The sequence below is a fragment of the Pantherophis guttatus genome, chromosome 2 (genome assembly GCF_059756535.1).
Source record: "Pantherophis guttatus breed Tessera chromosome 2, ASM5975653v1, whole genome shotgun sequence".
Taxonomy (NCBI): domain Eukaryota; kingdom Metazoa; phylum Chordata; class Lepidosauria; order Squamata; family Colubridae; genus Pantherophis; species Pantherophis guttatus.
In genome coordinates this window covers 163,623,476-163,651,268 of record NC_142064.1, presented here as the reverse complement: position 1 = coordinate 163,651,268, position 27,793 = coordinate 163,623,476, and the positions used below count along the sequence as shown (strand labels likewise).

The following is a 27,793-nucleotide window of genomic DNA, read 5'->3' as shown; positions in this document are numbered from 1 at the left end:
CCAAGAGGTGTACCTTCCACACAGATTCATCTCTTCCTCCGTTGGTGGACATCTCTATCTCTCCTCAAAGGTTGTGACTTTCTGGAGCCGGACAGACTGACTCTAACCTCCGATGCCAGTCTTCAGGGCTGGGGGGCACACCTTCTCAACTTGGTGGCACAGGGTCGTTGGTCGGAGTCCAAACGAAGAAGCAGCATAAACCTTCTCGAGCTGCGAGCAATCAGGCTAGCTCTCATTCACTTCAGTCAGGCGGTGGAGGGTCATCACATCTTGATCCTTACAGACAATATTTTGGCCAAGGCGCACGTGAACCGGGAAGGGGGCACGAGGTCTCGAGCATTGATGTTCAAGGCGGAGAGGCTGTTCGCTTGGGCGGAACGTCATCTCCGTTCAATACAAGCAGACCACATCTCGGGGGTAGCCAACATCCGAGCCGACTGGCTCAGCCGGGAGCAGATCGACCCGGCGGAATGGCAGCTCCATCCGCTTCTGTTTCAGGAACTCACGTCGTGCTTCGGGATTCCGATGGTTGACCTGTTTGCGTCTCCAGCAAACACTCATCTGCCTCACTTCGTGTCCCGGTATCCGGACCCGTTAGCAGAGGACACGACGCTCTGAGATGCCCTTGGGCCAAGGGCCTTTTGTATGCGTTCCCGCCGATTCCGCTCATACCTCGTGTCATTCGGAAGCTGCTTGTAGAGAAAGCCGACCTTCTCCTAGTGGCTCCCAACTGGCCTTGGTGGCCATGGTACGCAGACCTCATAGCACTTTCCGTCACAAGCCCCTGGGTAATCCCTCATCATCAGGTCACTCTGTGCCAGGGGGCCATTTCTCATCCAGAGCCTCAGTGGCTCCGGTTGGCCGTCTGGCATTTGAACGGGTCATCTTGAAGAAGGAGAGCTTGTCGGATGGAGTGGTGGGGACAATCCAAGCTGCCAGACGCCCTTCCACCACTCGCATCTACGAGGCTTCTTGGAGAGCTTTCTGCGACTGGTGTTCCCCTCACCATGTGGATCCCACTTCTGCTGCTTTTCAAGACGTCCTCGAATTTCTCCAGGCCGGTTTTGACAAGGGTCTGGCACCTTCCACGTTACGTCGCCAAACGGCAGCCTTATCCATGGTGATTATGTGTGCACCCTTCCACTCCCTTTCCCAGCATCCGCGCATCAGGGGTTTCCTACATGGCGCCACGAATTTGTGTCCTCCTACGGTGCACCGCTACCTGTCCTGGGACCTCTCCCTGGTTTTACAGGCACTGACATCTCCCCCTTTTGAGCCGCTGGGGTCGGTGGCGCTAAAATTTTTGTCGTTTAAAGTGACCTTCCTCCTGGCTATCACCTCTGCCAGGAGGGTGTCGGAGCTCGCAGCTCTGTCTGTCAGAAAGGATCTTTGCATTTTTCGTGATAGCACAGTCATTCTATGACTGGACCCTTCTTTTACCCCCAAGGTGAACTCCTGGTTTCAGGAGCTCATCTTGCCAGACTTTTGCCCGTCACCTCATGACCACAGGGAGAAGCGTTGGCACTCACTTGATGTACGTCAAGCCCTCTATCACTACATTCTTCGGACTGCCGAGTTTCGCCGGACTGAAACTCTCCTGGTTTCATTCCATCCTGCTTCTATGGGCCAGAAGATCTCGGCCTCCACAGTTGGTCGGTGGATCTCTATGTATGCCTGTATCTCTATGGCGTATGAATTGAACGCTAAGCCACTGCCTGGCAGGATTTTACCACACTCCACCCGTAGCGCGGCCACTTCGGCAGCCTGGGCGACACAGGCTTCGGTGGCAGACATTTGCCGGGCGGCGACCTGGTCGTCGGTCATGCCATTCATTCGCCACTACAAGATTGATACTTACGCTTCGGCAGAGGCTTCCTTTGGTTGCCGAATATTGCAGTGTGTGCATGTGGATGGGGCATCTGGGGGCAGTCAGCCACCCACCCTAGGGGTTTGATCTTGGGTATATTCCAGCTATGGATTATGGGAGCAGCTCTCAGGAAAATGGACGTTGGCTTACCTGAACGTCCCATTTCTGGGCGCTGCGACCACAATCCATCCCCACCCTGTTTGTTGCCTTGGTTGTGGCTTCCTGCCCTTATTTCTCCACTGTGGGTTGGACATGTTGCATTCTTTGCAGTTACCTTTGACTTTTTGTTATGCAGCCTTACCGCGCCTTCGTGAAAGACTGGAGGATCATGGGATTGTGGGCATGGTCAAGGAGGAAGAATTAGAATGTTTTTTACTCAGTTCCTGTCGGAATATGAGGAAGTTACCCAGCTATGGATTGTGGTCGCAGCCCAGAAAAGGGACGTTCAGGTAAGCCAACGTCCATTCTATGACTTTTTATTTTCTAGAAGAATAAATGCATTTATGAAATAAATACATTTATAAACCACTTCAACCCCTTTGGGTTCTAAGCAACTTATAATGTATATAATAAATATGTAGAAATTATATGTATATAATGTATAATAAAAAAGAACAATCCTAGTAATAAAGTAATAGGAAATAGAACTCCATGTAACAGTAATAAAAACTAAAAATAAACTTACATTCCAGAAGATGGAGTAATAAAACATATACAGGCTCACATAAATTCACTTGAAAGATAGTGTGTGATGGTACTGTGGGCAGGATGCAGGTGGGTCAAGAGGGAAAAAAACACACCTTGTAATCACATTTCAGTTTCATGAGTAAGTGTTCCTTTCTGATGTGCTGTGGAAAAGAGAGAACAGAGCAAGCCACAAACATGATAAAAAAGGGCGATGGATAAAAGGCATTTATTCTTAATTTTGATTTAGTGTGGATTTTAGTAAATTCAGTTGAAAAAATCAGAAGGTTTTGGTCACTCACATGAATGACTAAAGTCACCACATTCCTCTGTCTCCACAGTCTTGATTCTGGGTAGTTTGCTTGCTTCCTTTCCTTCCAAGCAAACTATATACCTGAAAAAAAATCTCTCTGCTTTGTTTCTTGTTACAAGATACTGCAGGTGACTAGCACGAAGCAGAAAACTTTTTCGTTTTTGGACTACAACTCTGGAATACAGGTGGTTAAATAGGGAGTTCTGAGACAGCCAGCAAAGAATCATCACAGGATACACTGCCAGATACTGATCTAAATTAACATTTGCTGGATCAGCAAGCTAAAAATACTCCCTCTCACTCCACTGGGCACTTTAGTCTATTATAAGAGCAATTGTCAAGGGGTTGGTGGGGGGGAATATAAGAACATAAAGGGATTGCTGGCAACTTGCCCTTTCTCTTTACAATGTGCTGAATTTAGGTGCAGATGTGGTTTGCATTACTCTCAGTTACAGGCTGTAGTGGAAGCATCCTGGACAGACATGCATGTGCCCACAAATGGGGATGGAGATTACGTGCCCCAAAAGGCATGTCTGCAAAGTCACAGAGAATGCAAAGAAAATGAGAATCTCATCTAAAAATAAGTCTTCTTCCTGTTTTTACCATTCCATCTTGAAAGGCACATTTTAGAGTCCTGGTCTACGGCTTTCAAAGAAATAAATGCTTCCCTACTTTCGCTTCCAAAGTATTTTAATTTTTTTATTATATAAAATACAAAGGAGAGAAGAAAAAAATAGGAAATTAAGGGAAGGAAAGGGAGCAGGGGAAAGGGGGTGTGAGATACAAGGGGAAGGAGAATGGTTCCTTACTTTCGTAGCTCATCTGCTGCTGATAATTACAAGTTGTCCTCAACTCATTTAGTGACCGTTCAAAGTTACAATGGCACGGAACGAAGTGATTTATGACCATTTTTCACAGTTACGCCTTTGCAGCATCCCCATGGTCATGTGATCAAAATTCAGAGGCTTGGCAACTGGTTCATATTTATGACAGTCGCAATGTCCCCAGGACATGTGATCACCTTTTGCAACCTTCTGACAAGCAAAGTCAATGGGGGATTTAACAACTGAGTTACTAACTTAATAACTTCAATGATTCATTTAACAATTGTGGCAAGAAATGTTGTAAAATGGGGCAAAACTCACTTAACAAATGTCTCACTTGACAACAGAAATTTAAGACTCAATTGTGGTCATAAGTTGAGGACTACCTATATTCTGATATTAAAGCTAGGTTTGAACCTTTGCCGTTAATTTGTCTCCTACCTCCTTTTTATCTTGACTCATCCTAAATGTCTACAGAGTGACCACCATCTTGATTTTTTTTGAGTCTGTAGCTCTATTAGTGAAAGTAAATCTCTCCTGCCCCTCTTCCCTTCCGTGCTTTCTTCTCTACGAGGGGCCTGGTGTATCCAGCCGTCCAGTGGTAGAATTCAATTTTTTTTACTACTGGTTCTGTGGGCGAGGCTTGGTGGGCGTGGTGTGGTGGGCGTGGTGTGGCAGGGGAAGGATACTGCAAAATCTCCATTCCCACCTCACTCCAGGGGAAGGATACTGCAAAATCCCCATTCCCACCCCACTCCAGGGGAAAGATATTGCAAAATCTACATTCCCACCCCACTCTGGGACCAGCCAGAGGTTGTATTTGCCAGTTCTCCAAACTACTCAAAATTTCCACTACCAGTTCTCCAGAATCTATTGGAACCTGCTGAATAGCACCCCTGCAACAGTCCCAACTGGAACTACTGTGCAAGTCATTGTGCACACTCTGAGCCCCTGCTCCCAGAGCCTTAGCAACAACCAGAGAAAAAAAATAGTGCGGTGAGAGGTGCTTCCAAGAATTGGAAGAGCACAATTTTGTAAAGCTTGGGGTCAGTCTTGGCCTTTGGATGCTGAGGTGAACCATAAAAAGGTGATGGGGCCAGTACAAGAATTCCATTCAATTTACATTTACTTTTGATTAAATGTAATAAAGATTTCAATCCAGGCTTAATTTTATAATTATCCTGTTCACAAGTATTTTAAAAAATTCAATAGCAACTTTTGGAAATAGCAACTTTCTGAGAGTCACATCAAAAGCTTTGGGGGCTGTGCATGATCCAGGGAGAACCTAGTGGTAAATCTGTGCTTTAAGATCTTTGGTCTGGGAGATGACATGTGTATTCATGGATGTAAATGCATACCGACAGATATGTATTTACACACGCAAGCAACTTGGTGTGTGTAAAGGTTTGGCCTTGCATAATGCATTTCTATTAGGGACCCTTGGGTTTACATACAGATCTGAATTTCAAGGCAGAATGTTTCACATAGTTGCAGAAGAAGGATGTTACTGACTTCAGCACCCTTCACAATATGATGTCATCTTTGTTTCATTGAGAATAAGTCAAAGGACAGATGGGAGAAAAGGCATCCAAAAAAGAGTACTTCAAAGAACACTTCATTTGGAAGGTCTTTTGAGTACAGTGGACTGGAAATATATTTACATGGCAACATCACCTTGCAAAGTCCTAGAAAAGTGGAATTGAGCCAGAGCAATAGCTTATTGCTGGGGAAGGTGTGTGCTGCAATAAAATATTGTGTACAGATTTGCTATGCTATGTTGTGTCAATCAGAATAGAAGTGGAAGGTAGAGGTGGGATTCACTTACCTTCCCTGCTGGTTTGCAAATCTGAGCGTGCATGCACACTTGTTTTGCTCACACGCACCACCTCCACGCATGCGCAGGCCTTCTGTGCATGTGCAGTAGTCACGCATTATGTCCGGGCGGGTGGGCAGAGCCTCCCGTAGTCACCGCTTCTGGTTCACGCGATCTGGAGAGAACCGGTTGAATTCCACCACTGGTGAAAAGGACCTTGGAGGTCTTCTAGTCCAACCCCCTGCTCAAGCAGGAGACCCTAACCATTTCAGGTGGCTGTCCAGTCTCTTCTTAAAAATCTTCAGTGATGAAGCACCTTCTGAAGGAAAGCTGTTCCACTGGTTAATTGTCCTCACTATTAGCAAGTTTCTCCTTAATTCCAGCTTACTTCTTTCCTTGATTAGTTTCCATCCATTGTTTCTTGTCCTGCCCTCTAGTGCATTGGAAAATAAATAAATCCTCTTTGTGGCAGCCTCTCAAATACTGAAATACTGCTATCATGTCCCCCCTAGTCCTTCTTTTCTCTAGACTAGCCAAACCCAAATCCTGCAACCGTTCTTCATATGTTTTAGTCTCCAGGCCTTTAATCATCTTAGTTGCTCTTCTCTGCACTTTTTCCAAAGTCTCAACATCTTTTTTGTAATGTGGTGACCAAAACTGGATGCGGTATTCCAGGTGCGGCCTTACTAAGTCTCTATAAAGCGGTACTAATACTTCACATGATTTTGATTCTATGCTTCTGTTTATACACCCAAGGATTGTGTTTGCGTTTAGTCCTTAGAAAACAACTCTCACGGGTAGAAGTTATGTTGTGATGGTGCAGTGCTGTTTTTGTCATTTTACTTGATCCTTCCTGCATGCTGAATTGCAGAATTCAGAAAAAAGCCCAAAGCTAATTGAGCTGTGGGCCATAATGCAGTACATATTGATATCTTTTGGGAGGTCATCTGTCATTAATTCTCAAAAGTCAGGAACAGATATTTAGGCTAAACAAGTAGTCCTCAACCTATGGCCGCAATTGAGCCAAAAATTTCTGTTGCTAAGTGAGACATTTGTTAAGTGAGTTTTACACCTTTCTTGCCATAGTTGTTAAGTTAGTAACATGGTTGTTAAGTGAATCTGGCTTTCCCTTTGATTTTGCTTGTCAGAAGGTTACAAAAAGTGATCTCATGACACTGCAACCTTCATAAATATGAATCAGTTGTCAAGCTTCTGAATTTTGATCACATGGCCATAAAGATGCTGCAATGGTCATAAGAGTCAAAAATGATCATAAGTCACTTTCAGTGCAGTTGTAATTTCAAACAATCACTAAATCACTGTTGTAAATTGAGGACTACCTGTATTGCTTAGGCATGAAGATTCATTTATTCACTGCAGTTCAAGTCTCATAGTGTGACTTATATTCCAACATCTAAACCTTGCATTTCCTCTTGTGTTCTGTTTAGTTTCCATATGCAGCACCTCCTCCCCAGGAGCCAGTGAAAACATTGAGGAGCCTGATCAACATCCGCAAAGATACACTGCGTTTAGTCAAGTAAGTCGGTGATTTCAGAACAGGGATTTGTTCTGCACTTTGAACCTTTAACTCAATCAAAGCAGGAAAAAAATACCCCAACAAAGAGAACTGCCTAGCATTAAGATGACTTAGTGAATGGGACTTCCTGTGGCTTAAGGCTTTTTGAAGGGAACTTGTTTGCTTGAACGGGCTTGCCTAGGAGCCGCAGAAGAGAATACAAAGTTAGACCAGACAGGGATGTGATGGGGTAACTACAGATTTGCCATTCTCCAGTCCAGCCTTTCTCAGCCTTGTTTTTCCAGATGTAAATCCCATAATTCCAAGCCACCTTGGTTGTGCTAACTGGGAATTCAAAGAATTATCACTTCAGCACTTCTCAAAGGCCAAGTTGGAAAAGCTAATCCAGGTCAACATTGCTTTCCAAGAATTTTATCTCCCCAACTTAGCTTTTTATGGCTCTTGTGGGTAAAATCACAAGGAACTGACCTGGGACCTTCTACAGGAAAAGCAAAACATAAATTGGCAAAGATTTCTTGGCCTAATTAACTGTAAACATTGATATGTGTATAAATTTAAATGCATTGCTGTACCAAATTCCCTTATCTAGTACAATAGCATGGCTGATGTACAGTATATGATGGCATGCCCTTTTAGCTATTTCTCTAGAACAATGCTGTGCCTCCTCTATTTAGATGACTTGGGGCTATTTTATTTTTTTTACTTTCCAAATTTGGTTTAAGAAAAAAAAACATAGAATTATAGGGCCAAAAGGTACCTTGGAGATCTGCTAGTCCAACTCCTGCCCAAGGCAGGAGACTTTATACCATTTCAAACAAATAGTTGTCCAATCTTTTTTGAAAACCTCCTGTGATGGAGCATCCATAACTCTGTGAGACAAGCTGTTTCACTGACCAATTGTTCTCACTGTCCAGAGAGAGTTTCAGGTTGGATCTCCCTCTGATAAGGTTCCACCCATTGCTCCTTATCCTGCCCTTGGCTGTTTTGGAGAATAAATCGATCCCCTCTTCCCTGTTATAACCCTTCATCTAAATGGCTATCATGTCACCTCTAAGCCTTCTTTTTGTTAGGGTAAGCATTCCTAGTTCCCTTAGATGTTCATTGTATGATTTAGCCTCCAGAACCTCTTGTCACCTTTGTTGCTCTTTTCTGCATTCATTCTAGAACCTCATCATCTTTTTTGTGTTGTGGTGACCAAAACTGTAAAAAGTATTCCAAGCAAGGCCTTATTAGTGCAATATAGAGCAGTACTATCACTTCTTGTGATCTTGATTCTAACCCTCTGTTGATGCAATTTAGGATTGCATTGGCTTTTTTGCCAGCTGCAACACACCGCTGGCTCATACTTAAGTGGTGGTCCACTAGGAGACCTAGATCCCTCTCACAGTTACTATCATTGAGCCAGGTATTGCCTATTTTGTACTTGTACATTTGGTTTTTCCTGCCTAAGTGCAGGATCTTACTTTTCTCACTACTGAATTGCATCTTGTTGGATAGACCCAATGCTCAAATCTGTCAAGATCCTTCTGAATCTTGAGTCATCTTCCAAAGTGTTATTAATTCCCCCCAGCTTGTTGTCATCTCCCAATTTGATGAGCACTCCTTCAATCTCCTCATTTTGGTCATTTATGAAAATGTTAAAGAACACTGAGCCGAATACAGAACTTTGAGGTACCCCACTGTATGCTTCCTTCCATGAGACATAGTTCCATTGAAGACTATACATTAAGTGCGGTTGATGAAGCAACTGCAAATCCATCTGCTGATGGTACTGTCTGTCCCACATTGTTCTATCTAAGAAGTAGGCTATGGTCTACTTTATCATATGCCTTATTGAGGCCTAAGTATACTATATCCATAGCATTTCCTTGGTACACTAATTTAGTCACTTTATCAAAGAAGGAAATAAGGTTTGTTTGACATGATCTGCTTTTAACAAACCCATGCTGGCTTCTAGTAATCACCTTATTTATTTTTAGTTCATTCTTGTCCTGTTTACCCATTGCTTGATTATCTTTTCAAAAATTTTCCCAGGTGTTGATGTTAAGCTGGTCTATATAGTTTCCTGAATCCACTTTTCCTCCCTTTTGAAATATTGGAACCACATCTTTTCCAGTCCTCTGGCAGTTTCCCAGGAGTCTGATTTGTTCAGTTGCCTATGGTGCATTATGGTGAATTCTAGTATGACATGGTCACTCTCCCCCAAGTTTCTACAACTCTACTCTGTCAACCACTTCATCCCTACTAATAAGAATTAACTGCAAGGTAGCTGACCTTCTAATTCCCTCCTCGACTTTTGAATGAAAAAATTGTCAGCTAGACATCTGAGGAACCTCTTCGATCTCCAACTTGCTGCTGTTTCCCAGTTGATATCAGGATAGTTAAAGTCCCCCATTACTATAGTGGTGTGTTTCCTGCACATCTCAGCCATACTGAGCCAACTGTAGTATATACCTATAGCAATGTCATTTCTTTTTCCTCCAATATTCCTTCAAATACTTTCAAGAAGGCTTTCATCCGTAATATTGTGTATTTCTGTAGAAATATAGTAATTCTTTACATACAGTGTGACAATATCTTTGCAGCTTTTAGATGCAGTTATATCAATAGCCCAGAACACAAATATGTTACAAGAAGCAAGCTTCCCTCTGACACATATTTATGTGAACCAGTTCTTGTCCTCTTCCAATTGTACTTGTGATTTAAAATGTTGAAGCTTCTTCCTAGCTCTCATCCGACATGAAAATCAATTAGCAGAAATCCCCATCTTTGTGGATTTCTTTAATTGGGAGGTCTAGCTACTCAATCTCATAGGCCAGCTGCTAATTGAGAGTGTCCTGTGTTTTAGGACTCTTGAAAGTTGGGTGGTATTTTTTGAACTTGACTTCAAAAAGTAAAGTGAGAATTAGCTCTGAATAACTACCGTATTATGTACAGATGTTGCCTGTTGGAAGCAGTCCATACGCTCTTGTGCAGCAGGGCGTATCCGCATGCAGCTCTTCAAGATTAACACGGAGATTAAGTGTGAACAATTCTGGGGAAGAATTTCTACAAGTGTTGTGTAAAATGATTTGATCAGCTTCTTGTCTCTTTTTGGTCTTTATCTTCCCCGTCTGGCTTTCCGGATAACTACAGGTGACAATAGGATTTAAATAAAGTTGAATTCATTTTTGTTGCTAGGCTGGGATTAGAGGGGAATCAGTGCTAACAGTATAATAGATCTGCGTGGAGAAGGGGAGAACTTCCTTAGTGGTCAATGCTCCTCACTTCAGTCCTGAGAACTAAACTGTTGGATTCTGGACAGCATAACAGCAATTATGAGCAAGTCTCAGTATAAGATTTTTTTCTACCAAGTTAATATGCCTTGATTTTGATTGCTAATTGCTCTCTATAGTCTTTCTCCCCCCCCTCCGATCTAGAACTTGCATACGGTTCTACATGCAAATGCATTCAGAAATTAAGTGTGTTTGAAGTATGACCTAAAACAGGCATCCTTGCAGTGGATGGAAGCCATTTATAATGTTTCTCTGTAAATGCATTGCCATGTATCCCTTTGGGTTTACTCTGTTTTTGCAAACACGTCTGTGTTTGTCTCCTGAGAATCTAAACAATAGGCAAAGATGTAAAACATGCAAGCAAGGCCTTCGTTGATATTTGTTGTTTTCATCCTGCAATTCAGCAGTGTCAGTTTTCATTAAATCAGGTGGATAATCTTCAACTGTCACTTTCTCGGCAACGACCTGGAAGAATTTTATTATGCTAATGGACTAGCTTTCTGTTTTTGTATTCTTGTCCTTTATCTCTTCTGCTCTCATACTCATATTCGGGAGTCAGTGATTCTGGACAAAAGCTGTTCCTGTAATAACCTGGGACTTCAGTGTTTTTGCAGAATTGGTTTAGCACATGGCTGTCAAACTTGATCATGTCATGTGACATATTGTGACAATTTTTTTTGCCTTTGCAGAGCTGGGGTGGGCATGGCCTGTGTGTGACACATCTGGCCTGTGGGCCGCCAGTTTGACAGGCCTGGTTTAGCACTTATGGTGTTATTCCGTTCCCTTATAATCATTGGTGGCAATGTGAAAAGTCTGGCTGCAGGTAGTTCAGTCTTCATGGGAAGTGACTAATGTGTTGATGTTCCTCACTCCCATCCACCCCAATCATAATAGAGCCCAGCAAAGGAAGAGAACACATAATGTTGTCCTTAAAAGAAAAGGAAATTTGGAAAACTACTGAGATAATTGGTAATCATAGGTAATGTGATGGAGGGGTCCTTGATGGACTGTAACTTTATCTCTTTTACAATCTACTAGAACAAATGAGCCTCACGAGCAGTTTACACTAAACTGTTTTTATTTACATAAAATAAAACAAGGTCTATTCAAAAAGAATATTAGATGTCATTCTCTTTCTTAAGAGTCCTGTCAGCTCTCTGGTGTAATCGCTCTATGCAACTGGAGTTCAGGCTTTTCTTCCTCAGAAGGAAGAGGCTTTAGTGACTTCAGCTCTGCCTCTGATCCCGAACCTAAAATGTCTGTTAGCAAGCATCTCCTTTTATACTGTCTCAGTGGCAGTTAGGGGAGGGCATAGAAAAGCCCGGGAGATTCAAAGCCAGGAGCTGCTCTCTGATTGGCTTATTTAATTGTCTAAGTCAAAGGCCATTAATAGGCACAGCAACTGTGAGGGAATTTTTCTCTCACAGATAACGCTGGTGTTCTCTCATACTGCCAAATAGCAGATTAATGTGTATATTAAAAAGATACAATAAAAATATTTGGATTATTTATTGAGAAGAACTATTGAAAAAGTGGAAGAGGGATGCATAGAGTACTTTGCTAGAAGGCAGAGGGGCATGAAAATTGGCTGGGTGACTTTGGGCCAAACATTCTATCTCAGCCCAATCCATCTGACAAGATTGTAGTTGTAGGGAGACGAGGCGAACCCAGGTATGTTTGCCGCCTTGAATTATTTATAAAAATAATAAAGGTGGGATAATAAATAAATAAATGTAGCCAATAGGTATAAATATTAGCTGAAGTAAGCAATATAGTCACATATTTTCCTACCAAATCTCAGTATTGTGATTTCAACACATACTTCTAGAAGTATGGAAACAGCACATATGAATATTAAAGGCCTCCTTATATTTGCAACAATCACAGGTCTAGCGAGCTCTTTTCAGTTTTTATTAGGAAGCTTCTTAGCTCTAGGAGATGCTGAACCTTCCTTGAACTCCCTGTACTTTCTGCATACAAAATAATATACTCTGCTGCTGATCTATGAGCTCAGTGTCAGAGAACAGCCTCTTAATCTACCACTAGATATTTCTTCTGTAATAAAAAAAAATGGACAAATCCTGGAATGTATAGGGGGAAAAATACCAACAAAAGCTTTGGGTACAGAAACTCTTGGTGTAGTCATCCAAAACCTGTGCCAGTCCTGGATTCAAGAACCCTTTACTCTTTACTTGCTTTACCTAAGTATGTCCCAATAAAGATAGTGAGATAGTAGTTCAAGAAAAGGCAATACCATTTCTTATGGTTATGGTCTAGAGCAACGGCCCCCAACCTTTTGAGCTCCAGGGACCAGTTCCGTGGAGAGAGGTTTTTCCATGGACCAAAAGGGGCATCTGGTGTTGCCTGCATCTTGCAGATGGGACTTTGCTTGTTTGGGTGGGCCGATTTCTGGCATGCTGCAGATCGATGCCAGTCCATGGACTGGAGGTTGGGGACCCCTGGTCTAGAACCATATTTCTCATATTTCTAAGAAACCAGAGGCAATTGCTGACAATAGTAATAGCACTTAGATTTATATATCGCTTCCCAGTGCTTTATAGCCTTCTCTAAGCAGTTTACAGAGTCAGCATATTGCCCCCAATAATCTGGGTCCTCATTTTACCCACCTTGGAAGGATGGAAGGCTGAGTCAACCTTGAGCCAGTCAGGATCGAACTCCTGGCAGTGAACTGAATTAGCCTACAATACTGCATTCTAACATGTACAATCATACCGTAGCAACTTCCAACCAGGTACCTTCCAGATTTATTGGGATGGTTACTCCTAGAAGTCCCCAAATCACTCCTTAAAAAGTTGGATCTTCAGCATTTGTACAAAATATATGGTTACTTTGTTCTGCTCTGTTAGATGCACAGAGGAAGTGAAGACTCCAGGCGAGGAAGTCAGCAAAGCAAAAGTCCAGTACAACGTGGAGTTCACATTTGATACAGATGCACGGGTGGCCATAACCATTTATTATCAAGCCACTGAAGAATTTCAGAATGGAGTGGTGAGGTAAATCAAAGGCAAACTGGGAAAAGGGATCACCTCATAGCTATTGTTGCTCATTGTTAGGAGGAAAAGTGGACAGGGCTGTCTGTTCAGGGAACTGCAAATTTGTAATCAAGATATATGTCAGCATTCCAGAAATCCCCTCAACTCTTAAGTAAAAACTCTGAAGCAAGCATTTTTCAAAGTTCTATTTACTAGAATAGGTAAACTGACACATCTGGGAAAACCCGAATCGGAGAGGTCAGGGTTTCCCTCAGTAAATCAACCCCCCCCCAAACCATCCCTCACTCCTCAGTCGATCACATGCTCCACTCACCATCCGTCCCATCTCGAGACAGCACTCCGACCACTCCTTCTCCAGATGCAGGATATGCCTGACGTTGACTGGAAGAATACTATTATGTCTAAAGACAATGCCTCTACTAAATCCCCCCTCCAACTTTCCCACACATGAGAAGGTGGCATGGAAGCTTCCGGCCTAATATGGCTTCCAAAGCTGACAATATATCCATGTAAAATGCTGTGATGACCTCTGCTGTTTTATATCCAGTAAGTAGAGGGCTAGAGTATCTACTGTAGGAATGCAGGTAACTCCACAGCTAATTGCCTCCTAGCATCAAGTTGTAGAAGAGGTGGGGATAGAGGGTGCCAGATTTAAATTTCATTGGATATAAGAAAGGACTGTACCCATGTGTTGATAGAAGGTAGAATTAGGTGCTTCAAGCAGCTTCTTCCTAAATATGTAATAGAGTTTGATCACGCCTGTTGGGTTCACAATCTAGGTAGCTTTCCACCAAATTCAGCTCAAGGAGATTAACTTCCATTTTGATGTGTGATATTTGAAAAGAGTGCCTTTACATGCGATCACAACATCATTTTTATTTTGGACATATTTATAGGGAATTTCTAGGTTCAGAAATTGTGGTGAATGAATGGAGTTTGAAAAATGTAAAAATTGGCAGCAGAATGGATAGGCACTATCATCCTTTTAAAAATACATGCTGGCTAAATGCATGGAAGTTGCCTGAATGCTCCTTGTTGTCTTTTATCCCTTAGAAGAATATTACCTTACAGAGTTCTGAGAAGTGAGTTCTTTCTAGCATGCTGATCATCATTGCCAAAAAAAAAGTAAGAAAGCAAGAAAGAAAAAGTCTTGCTTTAATATAACATGAAATTATAGGTGTGAATGGAATCTGCCATTCTATGAAGCCAGCACTTCCAATCACAATGATGGCATGCTCTTGTAAAGGAAATGCATTTTTCTCAGCATTAAAATACTGCAGATTGAATCAAAGTGAAAATGATATTATTTTCTAAGAGCACTCCTTTGAGAAACATATTTTAACTCATGACGAGCAGCTGCACATTAGGGAAAATTAATCCATATGCCAAGAACCAGACAGGTTTTAAAAATTCCCAATATGTTTTGGATATATGGCATAAAGTAAAGCAGCTCTATAATATCTTAAATCAACAATTATATATAAAAAATTAGAATTAACTTTACCTAATCAGAGTGGCAAGTGTGCATTTGCTTGTTTGTATCTGTGCACATACACATACATACATGTAATATGCACACCACACATATCATAAAGAAAAATGAAAATAATTTCAGAAGGAAAATAATACTGTTAAGGACACTCCTCCCCCAAAAAATTAAGATACTGAAAAGTACAGTGTGGAAAATAAAGGCAGTTATAGTATACAAAATCCAGCAGTGTACAGCAACCAAAATATTCTACCATTGGTAGTTAATTACCACTTGCACACAGCTGGTAGGTAACTGTCTAACAAAGCCTGGGGCATTAACACTGTGTTCCAGTACTGGGTAAAGAAATGAGATAAGGACCCATCAGATATGCTAGGAAGCCCAGCCTCAAAAGGACTTCACATTTAGATTTATCCTTTAAAAAAAATCTTACAAAAAGTAAGTCAGTTTATCTCTCTCTTTTGTTTCTATTCTGTGTTTTCTGTGTTGTTACTTCTACTATAATTAAGGGCTTTAGCAAGGGACTTGCCGCTACCCTCCCTGGATCTTTGATAGGAAACTGGGCACAAAATTCACGTAAGTGACTCACATGGACAGCTAAGATGAGTACATGGAGAAAGGGGAGACAGGCATCAGGCTCAGAAATAGAAAAGATTATACAGCTGAAAGAACAACTGCAGATAACCTAGTTATTGCTTATTGTCTTATCTCTTTGGAAAGTTGGAATGCTAGAGAAGAAATCAGCTAAGTAGAGGTTAATGGCCCCATTTGAAAAGGTGATCTCCAAGGTTCTTGCAACCAATATGTGCCTGAATCGTAACTTCATGCTTTTCTGCCTTGTGGCATGGCAGAATTTAGCCTAAAATGGCTTTTGAGGACCATATGCACCGTGAATTGGTTTGTAATACATCACTGCAGCTTCTAAAAACAGTTGTGGAAGTGTTCATGGAAGCCAGCTTAAACTGAAATATGCTGATGTTACAAAGATGCAAATGACAGTCTCCTAATCAATCAGCATAGCTGGAAAACAAACAAAGGCTGCAGGTTGGATGGCCCTGAAAATAGGACCTCAGATGACTATTTTTCATTTGAGAAATTGATATTCTAATAAACATGATAGTAGCAAATTAAAGGGGAAGTAACACAAAAATGGAAATATTATATTGATACCATGCCTGAAAGAAGAGCTCTTTTCTTGGTGATATCTGCATTAGTTATATTAGTTTATGATAGCCAGTTTGGTGGAGTGGTTAAAAGTGCTGGTTAGAAGTTATGAGATTGAGTTCTAGTCTCGTCTTAGGCCCAGAAGACAGTTGAGTGACTTTGGGCCAGACATTCTCTCTCAGCCCTAGGAAGAAAGAATTGGTAAGCTATTTCTGAAAAACGTTGCTAAGAAAATTCCAGAGACTTGTTTTTGTAACCACCAAGAATCAAGATTAACTGAAAGGCCAATAACAACATTAATTGTTTAGGGGTGAATTTTTTTTACACATCTTTCAGTGGCTTAGGGATTCTTCAGAGCGGCATTGCAATTAAAATGATAAAACAACTGTATCAATAAAATATATTACAGGCAAGGAGAAATGATATATAACTTTATGGCTAGAACAAGAAAAATTTTGAGTCAGTCAGAAGGTGGCTTTAAATGTTGTCTGAAGATGATGTTCCATATCTTGGAAGGCTCCCTACTAGGTTAGGAAGATAAGAGCATTGTGTGGGGTTGTTCACTCTGGGTTATCCACTTTTTTCTTATAGTTATATACCCAAGGAGAGCAGTTTACACTCTGAGACTGTCCATTATAAGCGAGGTGTATGCCAGCAGTTCTGTTTGCCTTCCCATAGTATTGATCCCTCAGAATGGGCTGAAGAAGAGGTAAGACAGAAGCATGCTTCAAAGAAATTAATAGTGAGAAATTACTTTTTTGATCAATTATCCTATTAGATTCATATTTCATCAGGGCCTGTGCATGCTGCACAAAATAAAGATCTTTATCGGGGAACAGAATATACTGTTTTACGCTAAAGTAGTAACTGTATGTTACATCTACTGTATGTTTGTCTTTTTAAAAAGCAGAATGTTTCCAGACATTTCTTTCTAAATGAGGATTTCCCCAGGGTGCCTGCATTTATAGTATTGCACACCTGTGGTAATGCTTGCTGGGCACATGAGTGAATTACTATAATTCTACTGATGCTACCGGTATTTTACTCTCTAAGATCACTTGCCTTTTTACCTCAGGCCTCTCATTCTTTGCAGCTGAGCTTTGATCTGGACCGTGAAATTTATCCCATGGTGGTTCTTGCAGTGGTAGATGAGGGAGATGGTAAGGATGCTCTTAAGGTTCACATTCATGCTTTATTTATTTGTTTATTCTATTCAGTATATAGTTTACTTTCTGTTCAAATAAATGGTGACAAGGAAGGTTTTTTTAAAAAAATTAGAAAATTAAAATTGAAAATTTAATCCCTGAGCAAAAGCCTGGTAAAGAAGATACATCTTTACACACTGACTTAATTTTGGGAGATGTTGGACAAGGGATGTATTTCCTTTGGATGTATTTCATTGCCTGGGAGCATGGAAAAGAAGACTTAGGAATGCAGAGTCTTTTATCCCAGAACTTTCTGCCCAGTCCTCATGTTTTGGGGTTGCTCAATCCACTAATCTGCCTGTTGCAACATATGAGATCTCTTCTTGCAATCCCTGGAATGTATCAGAATATTCTGGGGTAGACAATTTTGTACCACTAGAGTACACACACACACACACACACACACACACGGGTGAGCTTCAAAAATTTTAGCAAGGGGTTCTCTGCCTTGTTGCTGGGTGGGTGTGGGCATGGCCTAGTTGGCCTTCTGCACCAGGGCGGTGGGACGTTTTTGCCCTTCACGGGCTCTGGAGGCTTTATTTGAGCCTCTGGGAGGGTGAAAATGGCCTCCCCATGCTCTGGTGGCCCTCTGGAGGACCTGTTTCTGTCCTTCCCAAATTTCCTGTAGGCCCGCTTTTCGCCCTCCCCGAGCCTCCACACACACCCTGCACTTATCTGCATCCAAATCAGGTCGCGTGGGGATTCCGGGGAGAGGAGGGGAGAGGTGGGCAGGGCCAGCCAGGAGAGGGATTTGGGGGTTATTTATTATTTATTATTTATTTATTTTATTTATTTTTTATATTTTTATTTATGTAATTTATATGCCGCCCTTCTCCCGAAGGACTCAGGGCAGCTTACAAAGAACAGAACAAAAATTACATAAACATTAAAAATCCAATTAAAAATTGATTAAAATTATTTAAAATCACCCCTGCGGATCAGCCCATTTGATGAAAGAGCCACGTCGTCAATTTGCGGCGGAAGGAGAGGAGGTCAGGGGCTGTCCTAAGGCCGGTGGGCAGCCCATTCCAGAGGGTCGGCGCTCCCACAAAGAACGGTCTCCCCCTAGGGGCCGCCAGACGACATTGTCTGGCTGATGGCACCTTGAGGAGGCCCGCTCTTTGGGAGCGCACAGGACGATGGAAGGATGGCAGGAGATGATCCTGCAAGTACCCCGGGCCTAAGCCATGTTCTCTGAACTGCATAGAATCTTAGCTAGAGGTTCTCCCAAACCCCTGCGAACCCCCAGCAACCCACCTCTGCACACACACACGCACATGCACACACATGCAAACACACCCTGTGTGCCAGATAGGTGGTCTTCTCCTGAGGGTCTTAATGGCAAGAGAATTATTTTGGATTTTTAAATTTATCACAACTTGTGACAGTTGCATCTGATATTCAGTGGAATTTTAAAAGTACAGGCATAATAGGATTTCTGTATTTTTTGCAGGTTAGCAGATTAGTTCTTGCATTTTGCATGAATTGCACTTCTAGGCATTTTCTAAAGAAAGCCCCAAGCACAGTAGATTGCAGTCATCAAAAGAGGAGTCAATCAAAGCATGTAATAGCATTGCTGAATCTCTGGCTTAAGAAAGATTGTGCTAGCACACTAATCTTGGCTGTGAAAATGTGCTCCCTGCCATAGACATCGCCCACAAATCCAGTGAAGACCAAGAAGTTCTCCCAAATTGTGAACCTGCTCTATCAGAGGGCTTGCATTCCTAGCCGAACTAGGGTGTATCTCAAGTCCTTATTCAGTTTTGTACTTTACCAATAATATCACAATTTTGTCTGGATTTAATTTTAGGATGTTTTCCTTCAGCAGCCTGTTACTGAACTGAACCAGCTACCAATTGCTTACTTGGAGCTTGCTGGAAGGAGCAAGAGAACTAAGTGTCAAATTATTAAATTTATTAAACTTATATGCTGTCCCTCTCACTGATAAAATGGCTAAGCATGCTAGTGACACCCATTTGTCAAGCTGCAGATGACTTCCTGCAGTGGTTTCATGTAGTTGTTGAATAGGATGTGTTCGAGATTGGGTCCTGTAAGATGCTGTCATCCTATCAGTCAAAGTACAAGAGAATAAACCCTCAGGATCCCTTTCTAGACATGGAAAGGCTGGAGCCACTATAGAGCCCAATCTTCTCTGAAAGTTCAGGAAGAATACCATGGCCAATGTATCAAAAATTGGTTACAGATCCAGGAGAATTTATTTATTTATTTATTTATTTATTTATTTATTTATTTATTTATTTATTTATTTATTTATTTATTTATTTATTTATTTATTTATTTATTTATTTATTTATTTATTTATTTATTTATTTATTTATATATATACCGCCCTTCTCCCGAAGGACTCAGGGCGGTGAACAGCCAAGATCAAATACATAAATATAAAAGTTAAAAACAATTTAAAACCAGATTAAATACTTTGGCCTACAATTAAAAACATCCCATTAAAATCCAATTTAAAATTTAAAATTAAAATTAGGCTAGCCCGGCTTGCTGGAATAACAAAGTCTTCAGGGCACGGCAGAAGGTGTGCAAGTCTGGGATCCTCCGGGGGCAGCTCGTTCCAGAGGGCAGGAGCCTCCACTGAGAAGGCTCTCCCCCAGGGGGTTGCCAGTCGACATTGTCTGACCGATGGCACCCCGAGGAGCCCCGCCCTGTGGGAGCATACTGGCCAGTGGGAGGCTGTCGGTAACAGAAGTCGGTCCCGTAAGTACCCAGGTCCTAAGCCATGGGTGGCTTTAAAGATGTTAATCAACACCTTGAATCGCACCCGGAAGACCACTGGGAGCCAATGCAGCTCGCACAGGAGAGGTGTTACATGGGAACGCCCCGCCGCTCCCATAATCACCCGCGCGGTCGCATATTGGACTAGCTGGAGCCTCCGGATGCTCTTCAAGGGGAGCCCCATGTAGAGAGCATTGCAGTAGTCCAGTCAGGAAGTGATGAGGGCATGAGTGACCGTGCGCAGGGAGTCCCAATCCAGAAAGGGATACAACTGGCGGATCAGGTGAACCTGATAAAAAAAAACCCTGGCCATGGCTGTCATATGCTCTTCTAAAGACAGCTACGTGTCCAGGAGGACACCCAAGTTCGAACCCTCTCCCGGATTAATGGGATCAGTCTTCTCAGCCAGTTTCAAGTATAGGCCTTTCATTAAGATGAGTAAAGCAATCTCAGTATCATATCTCCACTGAAAGCTAAATTGGAATGGGTGCAAATAATCAGCATCCTCCAGATGGTGATTGCATCATAATAGGAAGCTGAATTGACAAGTTGCAAGTTGCCACCGTACATTCTAAAAATTACTGCCGATTAAATTGATTCTGTGTCCTGTTGAATATCATTAGTAACTGAAACCCTTAGAAAGGCATCTGTAATGAACCATATATGTATATTTAATTATCCTGGTTATAATTGTGGTCAATTAAGACAACTGCCATTAAGGACAACTGCAGGGGGAAAATGTAGCAGTCTGCGTCAATTTCTGCAAAAATTATGCATCATCCTGAACGTCAATTTTGATCTTGTCTTGCAGAGCATATGGGTCACTGCCATGTATTGCTGGCAACTTTTGAGAAGGTAAACATTGTGTTCTTGCTGATCCAATGTGCAAAATGCATGAATCCAAATTCCCATGTTGAATGTATACAGGTTGAATCAATGTAATAAATAAAGTAAAATATTTAGTTACAAGGTTAAAAATATATAATGAAGAAGAAGATAACACAACTACAGGGGTCTTTTTTGAGTAGTGGTAGTTTCGTAGAATAATTCTGGGTGAGTAAAAATGGTCTGAGTTAAAAGGAGAGTGATTGTTAAATTTTTGAAGAAAAAGGCAGGCATGATATGAATAGGAGACATTTTCTTTGTTGAGTACAATTGTGTTTTAGGGAGTGAGTTCTCTTTCATCACACCTATCCTCTAGAATTTCTTTTGATGGACTGTGACGTTGAAGTCCACCTGAACATTTGTATTTCTTCCTCTCAGCATGCGGATGGCGGCTTTTGTGTGAAACCCCTCAAACAAAAACAAGTGGTGAGTGTGTGGCTGGTGGGATCAGGTTATCTGCTTTCCCGCACGTACTAGTTCCTGTTACTTTTTAGGGAAAGCTGCTTGTGCAATGGCAAGGAATTTGATGGCCATCCAGCCCATTTCCAACAGTACTGGTTGCAAAGAGCTTTTAACCAACCAGTGGATATAAACAAAGGTGGTCACCAATTCACTGTAAACATTTTCCTCCTATTATGGAAAGGTGCCTGTTCAAGTTAGATAATGCAGTTTTTTACTGGGAAAAGTAAAACAGAAAGAAGAAAATTGTTTCTGCAGTCTTTCTTTCTGGAGTTTCATATCCCCTTTCGACCCCTACTTTCCCATGTAATTTCAGTGTTGGTGCTTTTTCTAGGTGGATGGAGTGAGCTATCTCCTTCAGGAAATTTATGGGATAGAAAACAAATATAACACACAGGATTCAAAGGTGAGAACTAGAGCTAAATGTGGAGAATAATGTACATGTTGTACACAGTCTCAACCAGATTGTCTGGAAGTTTCCATGTTAAATGCTTAACGCATTGTAAGCCACCCTGAGTCTCCGGAGAAGGGCGGCATATAAATAAACAAAAAAACAAAAAAAAACCTTCCTTCCTTCCTTTCTTCCTTCCTCCCTCCCTCCCTCCCTTGAATTCACTATGGACACATGTTTGTAAGGACATGCATACCAGCAAGCTTTTCTAATCCAGGTGGCAGAGGATGAGGTGAGTGACAATAGTGCAGAGTGTGTAGTCTGCCTCTCCGATGTCCGAGACACCTTGATTTTACCTTGCCGCCATCTCTGTCTCTGCAACACTTGTGCTGACACCTTGCGCTATCAAGCTAACAATTGTCCCATCTGCAGATTACGTAAGTCCTGATCTTTTTTTTTAATTTTGAGATTGGGTCCTCTCTGGAAGATCAGATGTTTGTTTGATCCTCTCACTTTGAGAAATGAACAATTGCCTACACCTGAGATAGGCTAAGATTATTTAATTTTTAACAACCAACCATCAGAAGAGAAAGGATAGTGCAGCCAATTGTGATCATATTTGACTTGTATTTTAGTGGTCACAGTCACCTATTACCTCGGTTGGTTTTTCAGAGAAATTTCTAGCAGAATTCGAAATGTGTTTTATTCCCTTCTCTGTCCCTCTCCCATTTCTTCCTCACAGCATTTCGGGCCTTGCTACAGATCAGAGCCATGAGGAAAAAAATGGGACCCCTCTCCCCCACCAACTTCAACCCCATCATTGCATCCCAGACATCAGATTCAGAGGAACATTCAGTGAGTATGGGTGGATTGATTATTCAGATGCTGGTCTTATTCCATCTTGGCTGAGATGGTCTTCTGGGCTGCTCATTTTTTGGGGGAGAGGAGTTGAGTACCATGAGGCTTTTTCTCCCCCACTCCCACCTTTTCTGTAAAGGAGTAATCCAGGAAGAAATGCCACTGACAATGAAGTTGTAATGAAATTAGAGCTGGAAATGGCAAGCCTAGATTTTACCTAAATCCACTGAAAAACTCTGAAGACAAATAAGAACCAATTCAAGCAGTATTTATTGTGACCTGCTTGTGTTTGAGAAGAAGGACCATATTTGAATGGACTTTTCTGTATTTCCAGTCCATGTCCATTGCATGTGTAAAAGTGTGAAAAAAGAACAGACTTAGATACCTTCATTGTGCAGAACGAGAACCAATTGCACAACTATACTAACTTACCAAATTAATTATACCAAAGTGTGAGAGACAATACACACTTCGTGTGTGAGAGAGAGTAATAGTAAATTTCAGAGATATAGTCTTTTTCACAACCACAGAAGAAATAAATTGTTTGTTTAAACATTTTAACTTGTACAAGTGCCAAAGAAGAAAGAAGCCAAAAAAAAAAAAATCCTCCTTGGGATTATTAAAAACAGTGAAAAGGCAAAATATATTTTCTAAAAATAAACATGAAAAAATTACCATCTTTCCTCCAGGTTGCTCAGGGAACATAACAGTCATTCCCCAAGCAGAATCAAGCAAGTAAACATGATGCACCAGAAGCGGGAACCCAGGAGCTAGAGAACTTGCTGGCATCTTGGCAGATGAGATGATTAAGGCAGTTGCTAGCGCCATATTTTAATGTGCATCCACACTTAAGCACAGATCGAGTATCAAGTTTAGGGGAGAACCAGAATATCTCAATAACTAAGTTGCAATATTCAAAAGCCGGTAAGGCATTTTGAACTATAGTACTTCAGCCTGCAGATGATATTGTTCAGTGATCCTCCTTTTTTACTGATTTGTCTTTAAACAAATGTGCACTTAGAAAACTTGATGCTAAGAAAGAGAATTCTATCCTAATCTTATTAAAGATTATAATCTTATTATTCTTTTTGGAGAATTCATAGAACATTTTTCCTTCCCATTCTACAGAAGTGGCATGTATCATCTGTAGAAATATGAGTCAAGAATTTCTCTGCAGAAGGAGTGAGCTAAGTCTTTATTTTTATGGCAAAAGTATAGAAGAGTGTGACCACAAAGGTCTTATTTATGTTCAGAAAGACTGTTCTTTGTGTGCACATGTTTTTCTTCCTGACTGTTTATCTTTTTTCAGGTCATAAGATCATCATAATCTTTTCTACCAGCTAAAACATTTCAGGCTAAGAAATCCAAATTACTTGGCTTAGAACAGGGGTGTCAAACTCATGGCCTGCGGGCCAGATGTGTCATATGCTGGCCCCGCCCCCACCCAGTTTAGCGAAGGGGGAAAAAGTCCCAATACGTTATATGACACCGCCATGACGACGCGAGTTTGACACCCCTGGCTTAGAATAAAGAGTTTAACCTAGGCAATTATTAATTCATTATTACATGCCATGACCAAAGCATAGCCTAAAAAAAAAACCCAGCAAAAAAGATAATAATTGCAAATCAATTCAGTAAAGCTAGCTCAAGCCCCAGTAACCAGTAATAACACTACCTTAAAACAAACTCTTGGGATAGAAGTGTGTGTGTACATATTCTAGATATTGACACAGAACTCTCACCTATAGGGTGGAAAAACTAAAGCCTGTACTAACCCAGTAATGCAGAATAAAGATCTTTAACTTCCCTTTAAAAGCAATCTGATTTCCACAGTGTTGAAGAGAACTGTGTTCCAGAGTGGCAGAGCCACTCCTCTTCCATCAGTGATCCTAGTCTCTCTTTCTATTTTGTGTACTCTTTGAGAGTTGTTAGAGCTTTCTGTTCTGTATTGAGCTTCCTTGGAACAATTTCTGCTGCTTAAGAATAACCTCTCTTTCTCATACCCTTCTCTGTTCCTCCAGTCTTCAGAAAACATCCCTCCTGGCTATGAGGTGGTCTCCTTGCTGGAAGCCCTTAATGGGCCTCTCACTCCATCCCCAGCAGCCCTTCCAGTCCGTGTGCTTGGGGACAACCATGTGTCAGGCATGCTACCCACATATGGCAGTGACAGCCACTTGCCTCCCATCCAGACACTACCTTCCCTTGAACGCTTATCAGATTGTGGCAGTCAAGGACATAAATTAAAGAAGAGCCTGTCCAAGTAAGTGACCTCTTGTCATTTCCCTCTTGTACTACAGTAAATGAGCTGCAGGCAATAACACCTTATGGCCGATATCCTATTCCTTAAGTCTATTGTCTCTAATACAATCCTTTGGTCAACAATCTTTTCAGATTCAGATTCATATGATTTTGCTTGGTGTCCCTCAGACAATTATTTAATTATTATTGCAGTTTAAAAAAGGCCAGGTTCTCATTGGAGAACATAGATCTCATGAATATCTAGGCATTTTGGTTTTCTTAAAATAAGTAATAATTTAAAAAATGGTGAGAAACCCATGAACATCATTGAGTATTGTCATAGATGCAATTATTATTCTGTGAACCCTGTGCCGACCACTAGATTTCTTAATGTATCTAACTAGCTGTCAATGGAGTCTTCTGTAGCATTTTTGGAGACCCCCATTCCCTCATTCTAATTTGTGTGTTTTGTACAAAGGAGTTACATTTAGTTTGTGTGTTTTCACCAGGTCAATCTCACAGAATTCCTCGGTATTACATGAAGAAGAGCATAAGGCTTGTAGTGAATCTGAAGTCAGGATTTCCCAAAGGAAGTCTCCCTGTCCTCATGGAGAGGTGATTGTTTTAAAATTCCTTTTTTAATATTACTTGAGCCTAACTGCTGCTCACTTTTTTCCTCCTGCAGGCCTACAGTATAGAACAAGGGTCCCCAACCTTGGCAACTTTAAGACAGCAAGCTGGCTGAGGAATTCTGGCAGTTGAAGTCCACCAGTCTTAAAGTTGCCAAGGTTGGAGACCCCTAGTATAGAAGACACATTAGGAAAAGGAAGATTTTGCCCTTTGCATATAAAGGAGTTAAACTTGCATGTTAGTGAATTTAGACTTGGAAGAGAATCAGAGGTGCTTGCAAATATCTACCTTGAAAGAGAACTGAACTTTACAAGCTGTGGAATTCCTCTCATCTCAGTTAAAATTGCTTTGCCAGATACAAAAATGCTGAGTAAAACCTTTGTTGGTTAGGGGTAATGAAGATTTGCTATCTGAAACTGATAGGACTTTGGTTACCCAGAGTCTCTGTACCCACAGGTGGTAGCACATAACACCCCTCTTAAAATTGGTCAACTCTAATGAAATGCATTTGGGTTAGAGTGTAACATTTTATAAGACTGATCTTGAAAAGGTTACATCTTCCAGTGCTTCAGTTGGTTTGGGAAAATGACTGAAGTTTTTCCAAATTTTCTTCTTATTCTCACGTCTTTCTTAATTTAAAGCTATCTTGGGGAAATCTACCAGTTTCCCCTAGCCTTTATGCCCTTCAGAATTCTCAGTAATGCTCATGTTGGCTGGCAAGTTCTAGAAGAGAAAGACATATATAATGAAGGTGTCTTAGTTTACATAAGCTAATATAGTGGTCAGACTGAGTGCCTGAGTCGGATCCAGTTTCTAATGGTTACTCCATAATAGTTTTTCATTATAGATTATGGTTTCCTTGTTTTTCAGGATTGTGGTGTGACACCTGAAAGCGAAAATATCACCCTGTCGTCCTCAGGAGCAATAGATCCATCATCATGCACAGGAACACCTCTTTCTTCTACCATTTCTTCTCCAGAAGGTACAGTAGAAAAGGTGTTTCTAATCCCTTTACTTTCCTCCAGTTTAATGTAAGTTGAATTTTTGTGCCTTTGACTCAGTGTTGATTTTTGGAGACTGCCTTACTAGTCCTTGCAGTTTTCTTGACAAGATTTTCAGAAACAGCTAAAGGACCTGCCTCACATCCACTCTATAACCTAGTTCCAAATAAATGATTTTGCATATGTGCTGCCTATATGTCCCATAATCCAGGATATTATGTTCATTAAATGATGAAAAGCTATGCTATTGCATTTGTTTGCTGGTCACTTCATCTGTAGGTTTTGAGCTGGACAAACTTTTTTTATGAACTGTCCAGAGACAATTCAGCAGAAGCTAGATATAATATTTGATCTTATTGACTATATTCTGAGCCCAGCAGCACAAGAATTGCAATTGTTCAGAGTAAAACCACCACTGAAACTTGGGCACTCATAAATACTTCAGCTGAGTGGTTTTTTTGTTAAAGTTCACCCCACCATTCCAGCAAATGATGCTCAAGATTGCACATAGTGAAATGCAAATACTACCATAGCAGTGGTCGGACGCAAGGGTGGCTCCTCTAACATCTCTCTCTAACTCTGCCTTGTCTGCCACCTCCCTTCTTCCCTTAGATCCTGTTAGTAGCAGTCTGGCTCAGTCAGTCATGTCTATGGCCTCCTCCCAAAGTCAGCACTCCGAAATCAGCACAGATACCATGTCTTCCATGTCAGGTTCCTATGTAGCCCCCGGCACTGAAGAAGATGGAGACATGGCTGCATCCCCTGCTGTTGTCAGTGAGGTACCTTCAGAAGGAGATGTAAGTAGATCAAACTCCAGACCAATCAAGGGACAAGTAGCAGAAGCTGCAATACAGAGGGATGAAAAATTACCCCCTGATTTGATGCAAGCAAATTTATTCAGGCAAATTACTTTATATAATGCTTGTCACTTTTAAAAGAAATCCCCACATAGTGGTTTGTTTATTTTTTTAAATAGTCCAGTACATGTTCTGAATGGAGCTTGAGTGGACACATCTAACATTCAAGACAGTTGCCAAAAAGGTGTCTGTAGCCACCATGACATTGTCCTGGGAACAACAGAAACTGATTCCTGGCAAATCTTCTCCATATCTTTTCAAATGCCTCCTTTTCATTCAGGGAGGAAGTAAAGAAGTAAATTAGCATTTCAGAAAGACAAACCATGTTTGGTTATGTTTGGGTTAGTACTACTGATGTGATTTGGCAGATGGTATTTTGTCCTTATAGGATACTTGCCCATCAACATTTTTCAGTTTTCTCTTCTCTTTTCTTAGTCAACCCCAGTTGAGTCTCCTGATGGAAATTTTGTCAGTATCTCAGCAGAGGAACGAGATGCAGAGGTAAAGTTCTATATGTGAAAGCTTGTTTAACAAGGAAAGTGAG

General features: G+C 41.3%; 1 protein-coding gene across 1 annotated transcript in view; it reads left to right on the top strand.

Moving 5' to 3' along the window:
* RNF157 (ring finger protein 157) overlaps positions 1-27,793 on the top strand; it is a 116,537-nt gene that overhangs the window by 74,922 nt on the left and 13,822 nt on the right. The window contains 14 exon segments of the mRNA XM_087887203.1: positions 6,950-7,038; positions 13,181-13,327; positions 16,572-16,689; positions 17,074-17,140; positions 20,742-20,785; positions 21,194-21,241; positions 21,609-21,680; positions 21,943-22,102; positions 22,408-22,520; positions 24,545-24,783; positions 25,271-25,376; positions 26,262-26,373; positions 27,005-27,189; positions 27,685-27,750. Coding sequence (XP_087743329.1) covers positions 6,950-7,038; positions 13,181-13,327; positions 16,572-16,689; positions 17,074-17,140; positions 20,742-20,785; positions 21,194-21,241; positions 21,609-21,680; positions 21,943-22,102; positions 22,408-22,520; positions 24,545-24,783; positions 25,271-25,376; positions 26,262-26,373; positions 27,005-27,189; positions 27,685-27,750 — 1,566 coding nt within the window.